Genomic DNA, 8,342 nt, shown 5'->3' with positions numbered 1-8,342 from the left:
TCAATTCCCCGCGAATCTATTTGTTTTTGCAACCGTCGTAATCCCTTATTTCAACTCTTACACCTCTCTCCTGTTTCTTCACACCGACATACCGATTTGAAAAACAGAAAAATCCAGCGGCGGTATTTCAGGTTTTGCGAAGATGGAAACTCGACCACCGCCAATGTCGTTTGTGATTTTATCAACGCTATTGCTTTTATACGCAGAAGCCAAAACCATTGATCCTTACAGGGTAAGGATCTTCGGTCTCCCCTTTTAAGTTCTGCTGTAATTCGAAAGCTCTTTGTTGACTTTGATTTTTCACAAGTTATGATTCAAGAGTCGTCTTTGTTTTTCAAGTGGTATGCTTTTGTGAAATTCCACGAAAGGAAATGTTGTAGAGATTTATCAAGAATTTATTTGATTTAAAAGAAAATTGGGATGAAAGGTTTTGGTGAAAGCGTTGACGGTGAGCTTGAGCTTTTGATGAGAAAGACCGCATATGGAATTGAGAAAATAATCGAGTAGCAGTTTGCATGTTCTTGAGTTTTTCAGTTTGACATTTTTTTTTTGTGGAAATGTTTCTGATGAATTTACTCGATCCTCAGGTTCTTGGTGTGGAGAAAAACGCGAGCCAACGAGAGATTCAGAAAGCTTTTCACAAGTATGTTTTACTGGGAATTTTCCCCTTTTTTTTGTGAAATTTCCTTCGTGTAGGGCATTAAGCATTAATCATCCTTTATGCTTTCTTGATGTGTACATGGCATTCTTATATTCGTCATTTCAATGTTATCCTTAATCAAATGCCTTCTTTATTGAATGAGAAATGTTTACTTTGTGGCATTACGTTTTCACGTTCTTCCTTTTTGTTCTTCTTTTATTCAGTACATATTTCTTTTGTCATTTAATTGCACCTGGAAATGTTCCTTATTTCCATGAAAAAATTTTTATGATAGAACGAACATGGACACATGTTTAAATGTTTTTCTCTACTAATTTTGCTTGGATTGTATTGAATAGGCTCTCTCTTCAATACCACCCTGACAAGAACAAAAATAAAGGTGCACAAGAGAAGTTTGCTGAGATCAACAACGGTAGTGCCAAGACTTCTTACTACTTGTCTTCTTCTTTTTTTTTTGGCTGCACTTCCTCGTATCTATTCTTTCTTGCTTTCTCTTTATCCCCCTTAATTAGGAAATACAGTCTTTAATCTATATGGTTTGTGAGCATATTGCCCTAAAATTACTAGTTAATTTATTAATATTAGAAAAGGGTTTGGGTTTTTGTACCTTCGAATTTTTGCACTGTTCTTCTTGTGGTCTTTGTCTGTTATTAAGATATCTGATTCATCTTTATTGTTTGATCAGCGTATGACATTTTATCAGATGAAGAAAAGAGAAAAAATTATGATATGTATGGGGATGAAAAAGGTGCCCCTGGATTTGGTGCTGGCCACCCTGGGGACCATGGTGGATATACGTACTTCACTAGTGGTGGACCTGGACAAAGTGGGTTTACTTCTGGATCTGGTGGATGGCAGCATATGGGTAGGCAGGGAAGTTCCCAGACTTTCTCATTTTCCTTTGGTGGCAATGGTGGATCACGCTCATTCGGTGGCGGTGGTGGACCAAGTTCCTTTGGTTTTGATCTAGACGATATTTTCTCTGGCTTCTTTGGGGGTGGTATGAAAGATCAGGGTCAATTTGGTGGTTTCGGTGGTTCAAGCAGGTCTCAGTCTCAATCTAGGAGTTCACCTAAGAGCATCAGGGCGATAAATTCTGAGGTCTTCAGAAAAGAAATAGCGGACCAAGGGATGACTTGGCTTTTGTTAACTTATACACCATCATTGCAGGGGAAACAATATTATGAATCTATCATAGAGGAGGTGGCTAGTTTATTGCAAGGAGCTATAAAGGTACTACTGCATTTTTAATTATTTCTATAATTTGGTATTTGCTAATCATTGCTTTTGTTATCTTACCTTTCTTATGGTCCCTTGCAACAGGTTGGAAGCATAAATTGTGAAACTGAATCAACTTTCTGTAAGGATCTTGGTATGCGTCCTGGGAGAACACCAAGGTTGTTAGTTTATTCATACAAAGGAAGTGAGAAGGGTTCTCTGGAAGAATACAAGGGTGATTTGATTGCTAAGAATATCAAAACTTTTTGCCAAGAGCATTTACCAAGGTTTTCAAAAAGGATTAGCCTAAATCATCTTGACTTGTCCTCTAGTAATGTAGAAAAATACCCAAGGGTGATACTTTTTTCTACCAAAAAGGATACACCTGTGATCTGGCGTGTTCTCAGTGGCTTGTATCATAAAAGATTCATTTTCTATGATGCAGAGGTATGTTGCGAAGATCTCAATATGTGAAAGTTTTTGCTAATACCTTGCATGGAAATTTGATGCTTTGAAACCTTATTTTGAATTAGAAATGTGTCTACTGTATTCAATTTTGTGTCTGGCAAAGAATAGAGAGGTTCACGATTTCAGAAATTTTAGAGAAATGATAAACATTTAATTTATTTCCTGTTTTTAAAATTCTAATATGCTTTTGCTTTTCTCAGTAATTTTTGTAGCAAAATGAATTCAGGCTCTTTCATTATTTATGTAGGTGCACGATGTTTCTGATCCAGCTGTGAAGAAGTTAGGTGTTGATGCACTTCCGGCTATTATTGGATATCTGTCTAACGGAGAGAAGCACATCCTGAAATCCGGTATTTCTGTAAAGGATTTGAAGTCTGCAATCCAAGATCTCAGTATGTTGCTTGATGGTTTTGAGAAGAAGAACAAAAAGGTGGCTTCATCTCAGACTAGCAAAATGCAGACAGATTCCACAGAGGGGCAGTTGCCTTTGTTGATGGCATCAAACTTTGAGGCTCTTTGTGGGGAGAAAACTCCTCTCTGTATTATAGGTGCATTTCGATCGTCCAGAGCTAGGGAGAAGCTGGACTCTCTTTTATCCAAGGTGAGAATATTTCTTTCTCCAAATAACAAATTTGTCAATTGGTGAAAAAATAAAATGTGGACTGGAGCCTCAAAAGGTATAGTGGTAGTCTTACAATTTAGTTTTTGCATATTTTAGTATTCTCATGTGTAACTATAGAATACTGGGTGTACTTCGATGATGATTTAGATATTTCTCGTCACATAGCAATATGAACACGAAGTTTGTTGGTAAATCATCTCGATGCAACCATTATCACCATATTGAAAGTTTGGGATGGGGATTGCTTACTCAAATGTCAAATGACCCTACTGTTATATATGAATTCATTTATTTTACTTGTGGCATGATTTGTACTTTCAGGTTTCTCAGAAATCACTATCAAGGAGACAGACTCAGAGTGTGGCCTCAGGTTCTAGGGATTCCATATCCTATATCCTCCTGGATGCTACCAAGCAGCCATCATTTTTAAGTGCATTTGATAAATCTGGATTCAAATCATCAGATAACATCGTGGTGGCATACAAACCTCGGAAGATGAAGTTTGCAGCATATATGAGTGACATGACCATGGAAGAAGTAGAGACCTTCATAGGCTCTGTTCTTAATGGAGATGTACAATTTACCAGGACAAGGCAGAAGCCTGTTCTCAAATGAACCAGTCAATAAATAGGTATGAACCCAGGTTCTGGTTTCCGAATACCATGTACATAGTGGACAGTCATAGCATCATTAGAATTCCTAATCATCTTAACAACAGAAACAATACAAACACCTTGGCTCCAGTCTCACATGCCACCTTGAGTGATGTTCTTCTTCCACCCTATACGTTCTGAGTTTGAGGAGCCTCTGCATCATGAAAAGGGAGCTTACAAGAGCATTGCACGTATCTAGGCTGGAAAATCCCAAACCCCATGTGACATTTAACATTTTTGTTACTGAGTGAGTAATTTTATCATTGACTGTATAGAACTAGAAGATAAAGTCTTTGATCATACAAGTGACACTTAAAAGTTTTTGTCAAGTGTCAGGTCTCAAACAATGGATATGATTTGCTTAAGATAAGCAGTGGCTTGATTCGTTTATGGTTCAATGTCTCAACGTTCTCTGATCATAGATCCTCTGTACGATGCTGCCGCATCCAATCTGCAGTTTGCAGTGCCTAGCACAACATAAGACTAGAATTTAAGTAATGCACAAGAGCACAACTCACATAGATGATGAAATGGAGTTTGACAATTTGTTTTTCGTTTTTTTGATGGTTGAATCTCTCACTCTTTGCATGCAAGAGTAAAAGATAAAGCAATTTTTTAAACTGGAAATGCATTTTCATTTGTGTACGCTGTACGAGGAGGATAGATTTATGAAAAAGTTTTTTTATTTTTTATTTATTTTTTCAATTGTTAATTTGTATATTAAATTATTAAGTTAAATGGTTAAGATATAAGATGTTATGATAAATTTAGATTCAGATTAAAATTTAGTGAGTTTAGATTAGTAGATTCGTTCTTATTTTTTAAAAATTTGATAGACTTACCATATTGGATTAAAATTTATATGTTAAGTTTAGCTAGTAACTATAAGTTTCACAAAATTAAAATGATTTTAAAAAATTAATTACATGTATAATTAAGATATTTAAGGGTTATGGCTCCTTTGTTATCGAGAGAAACCGCCCCTGGTTGTGAGGAACTTCTGATTTGTAATTCTATTGTTGTTGCTATAGCACTTACCTAAGATAGTGTTGCCAATGGAGAACAGGATTAGGAATAGTAAATGTGTTAAGAGCTGCAGCAGCCACACTCTTGATTAGCGTTACCTTTCCTACTGCTGGTATTTTCTTTCCATCAAAAATAGCTGAATTTCGCCATTTCCATAAGTACCGGCATGTGGTACCAAATATGAGAGGCCAAGGGTATCTTGCATTTATTCAAATTGGAAGTAAACCAATCTACCATCGAGAGTGAATAGAAATGCTCCTGTTCAATCACTCAGCAAATGAAGAATCGATTCATCCTGTAAACCACATAGTGCACATGCTGGAACAATTACGAAGTTTCCACGCCTTGTCTCCAAATTTGTAAGAAGTCGGTTATGAAGGCATTGAACTAAAAAAGTATGGATCCGTCGGGGACCCTGCCATTTCCACGCCAAGTCCCACATCCCATTGTTTGAATCACCATCTCGAATACTAGTCTTCCTTAAAACACTCGTACGCAGACGCCACAGTGTATTTTTTCATATCAATTGATTTTATAAACATCCATAAATATATTTGGTAACTCACCTTATTGGACTAGCAATCTTTTGGGCTACATCATAATATTCAAATAAATTTGATATTTAAATGACCACATCAATATTGGAGAATTTAACATTTTTATAATATTTTTGATGATATTATTTAACAATTAAAATTTTATTATTATCAATAATTAACTTAAATAACCCTAAAATCTATTGATTTCAGTATGATTAGAACATAACAATTCTACGGATCCAAGGCATGAAATAAAGAAAATGTTACTCCCCGATACAACTACATTCTCATGGCAACAAATATAAATTAACTATCAGACAAGGTCTTGAAGAATAAGTTCACAACATTAGATAAAACGGCTGCATTTGAGGATAGCAGCGTGCTAGACACCTGGTATGCAAAACGCATCGTTTAACTCAAAAGAAATCTCATTTAAATAATTAGTCAAAAAACATCGTTTTGATAAGAGATAATTTTCATATAATGTACAGGTGTACATGCATATATATAGATTTAGCCGATTTAGTAGTCGATTAACAAAACGATGATGGATGATGTAGTTTAAATATTATTTTTAATTTTTAATATATTCTGTTTTATTCAATCAATAAATACATTCTTTTTTATTAAATAAAAGGGAAAATGGGACATGTTGAGTCCAAAGAAAGAAAAAATGAGCCCAATTTCTTTACACAAAACGCACGGCTTCCATCCTGTCTGGATTAGAAGACTCCGTCAGGTCCCGCCCCATCTTTTAACGGTGAGGATTTAATTTGACCGGCTTATATATAGGGTCTCTCCCGCTACTATTCCCCCAAATTCAACAATGGAAGCCTTTCTCTCTTCCAGTTCATTCCATGTCTGTGATCAGTTTTTTCAAGTCTTTGGTATCCTTTTCAGATCTTCTTCTTAAAGATTTTTGGATTCTAAAACTTTTTCTCTTTTTTGAGTGATTAGCTTTTAGCTTTTTTGTATTCTTTTTTCTATTCATGATTCATTTTCTTTCTTTTTTTTTTCTTTTGTTTTTGGTTTCAAATTATTGGATATTAAATCTTTTTCTCTTTCTCCAGATTCAACAATGGAGTGGCCTGATTTCTAGTAAGTCTTTCCCTCTTCCAATTCATTTCAAGTTTTGTTTCAGATTATTGGTATCTTTTTCAGTTCTATTCTTCCTAAAGATTGTTGGATTCTAAATCATAGAATGCAAAATCTAACCCAACAAATTTCAATTTGCCACCTTGAAATACGAGAGAAAACATGGCTGGTAATGCCATAAATGCAAGAGTTCTTGCGTTTGAAAATGGATTGGCAGACCAAAGGGATGTAATTGAAGTTTTAATCCTTAATATCCTTTTGTTTCCCAGGCCTGATGTAGCCAACCAGAGTGGTGAAGTTTCACAATCTGTTTCTGGGTCAATATTTGCAAGGTTTTATTAATTTTTATCATCTTTTATGTTATCTTTTCGATCATGCTATGATGGATTTATTCATGTTGATCTCCTTGCATTGTTTTGAATGTCTTTAAAAACTCAGAAAACTATGGGCAGCCCAATCTTTTTAGTAGGAAGCCAAAACTTTTGACTTCAGTTTGACCGGAGCATCCTCAAGATCTTGCAAGAATGTCCTAAACACACTTATGCAGGTAAAATTTTTCCATCTAAAGTACTAGTTTCTTTTCTTTTTAAGCCTTTTAATACAACATGAGATTGTGGTTGGGGGATCATATCTTTCTTTTTTTCCCTTTATAAAACAAGTACTACTTCTGCCTTGTAGACATTGTGATGTCTTTGAATGGTGAGGTTAGAGTTTATTCATCAACATGCATGCCTTTCTTATATGCAGAGGATTCCTAAATTTTATGAGTCCGATACTATGCAAAGGCTTTGAAATTCCTTTGGAATGAAGTACTACGTCTGCTGTGAAAGCATCCACAAGATGTAAGTATGGATTTAACTTTTCTAAAGGTTGTCTTTAAAGGGTTTCTTCAATCTTTTTCTCTTTTTAGGATTTGACTCTTGTATATTTTGTCTCTATATAGATGTCAAATCTTGATTCTACAACAGGCAACAAACATGTTTTGTGATATTGGAAGGCTTGGTATGGCACCTAGACCAAACGCTGATTGGGTTGATGTTTCTTATTAATTTCTTTGATCTGCATTGTTATAGACAATGCTTTTAGTAGTACTGTTTCCCTCAATCCCACCCTCTCTTTTGAGGTATTTGTATGATGATGTTTATAGTTATTCATGAACTGCCTTTTCTGAATGCAGGATTTCTAAATTTTATGAGGTTGAACAGAACTTTAGGCCATTGATTACTATATGCAAAAGGCAGTGGATTTCCTTTGGAATGAAGAAGCACTACTTCTAATTGCTAAACAGTAAGCATACTCACTACTTCTAGACATTGAAAGCCCTTTCTATGATGATGTTAAAGTTATTCATGTACATAGGTGCCTTTTTAATGTTAGGAATTATCAATTTGTATGCATCCAAACTGAACATTATTCTATTTGGCTCAACTCATATTTTACATTTAATTTGTTAGGCACTTAAACTTGTTTTCCAAAGTGTAGAATTGATTACTACAGCCAACCAATGCAAGTATAAAGTTGCAAAAGTTGCTGCTCAGCTAGAATAGTAAGCATTCTTACTTCTTGTAGACTTTGTAAACGTCTTTGAATCATGGTAGAGTGATTCCTAAATATGTGTGGCTCTTTTATAAGCAGGAAATCGCCAAATTATAGGAGTACATTGAGCAAGGTATTAATTACTTGGAAAAGGCAGTAGATTTCTTCCATAGCCTACCAATGCAAAGTCCAAGTAGAATGATGTGCAATTCATGAGCTTCAAATTTTTTGTGCTTTCACTCCGATTCTTTGTGTGCATCTTTGTGCCTAAATTGTACTTACTTAGCAAAGCCACCTTATAGAGGTACCTTTGCTTTTATCTTGTAAAAGAGAGAAAAGGGTTCTACCTAAGCCTTTAAAAGGTAGTGTTTAGAGGTTGTGCCATATCCTTGAAAAGGCAAAGGTTCTTAACTTAGCTTTGAAAAGTTAAAGAGGTTGTGTCTTGTTCTTGAAAAGAAAAGGTTTGTGCTTGAACCTTTGAAAAGGCACATTGTATTTAATTTATTCAATAGTGAATTAAACTC

The 8,342-nt window shown here is 35.2% G+C and overlaps 1 protein-coding gene and 1 long non-coding RNA gene across 3 annotated transcripts; both read left to right on the top strand.

Moving 5' to 3' along the window:
- On the top strand, positions 1-4,012 carry ATERDJ3A (DNAJ heat shock N-terminal domain-containing protein). Its single transcript, XM_021434312.2, has 8 exons — positions 1-232; positions 588-643; positions 1,000-1,073; positions 1,347-1,894; positions 1,985-2,326; positions 2,595-2,948; positions 3,291-3,600; positions 3,688-4,012. Exons 1-7 carry the CDS (start codon positions 143-145, stop codon positions 3,582-3,584), a joined length of 1,758 nt encoding a protein of 585 aa, XP_021289987.1. The 5' UTR covers positions 1-142; the 3' UTR covers positions 3,585-3,600; positions 3,688-4,012.
- Positions 4,013-6,003: 1,991 nt separating this feature from the next.
- Positions 6,004-8,336, top strand: LOC110420375 (uncharacterized). Of its 2 annotated transcripts, none has more exons than XR_002445534.1 (9): positions 6,004-6,074; positions 6,258-6,285; positions 6,552-6,614; positions 6,721-6,829; positions 7,030-7,124; positions 7,226-7,284; positions 7,460-7,569; positions 7,737-7,828; positions 7,918-8,336. It is a non-coding gene; the product is annotated as an uncharacterized LOC110420375 (long non-coding RNA). The 2 variants fall into 2 exon arrangements; XR_002445535.1 differs by having other exon boundaries at positions 6,016-6,046.
- The last annotated feature ends 6 nt before the right edge of the window (positions 8,337-8,342 follow it).

Source organism: Theobroma umbraticum, unplaced genomic scaffold (assembly GCF_002168275.2).
Source record: "Theobroma umbraticum cultivar Fairchild unplaced genomic scaffold, ASM216827v3 scaffold_86.0, whole genome shotgun sequence".
NCBI classification, from domain to species: Eukaryota; Viridiplantae; Streptophyta; class Magnoliopsida; order Malvales; family Malvaceae; genus Theobroma; species Theobroma umbraticum.
The sequence above is the reverse complement of the archived record's forward strand: the minus strand, read 5'-3'. Positions and strand labels throughout refer to the sequence as shown.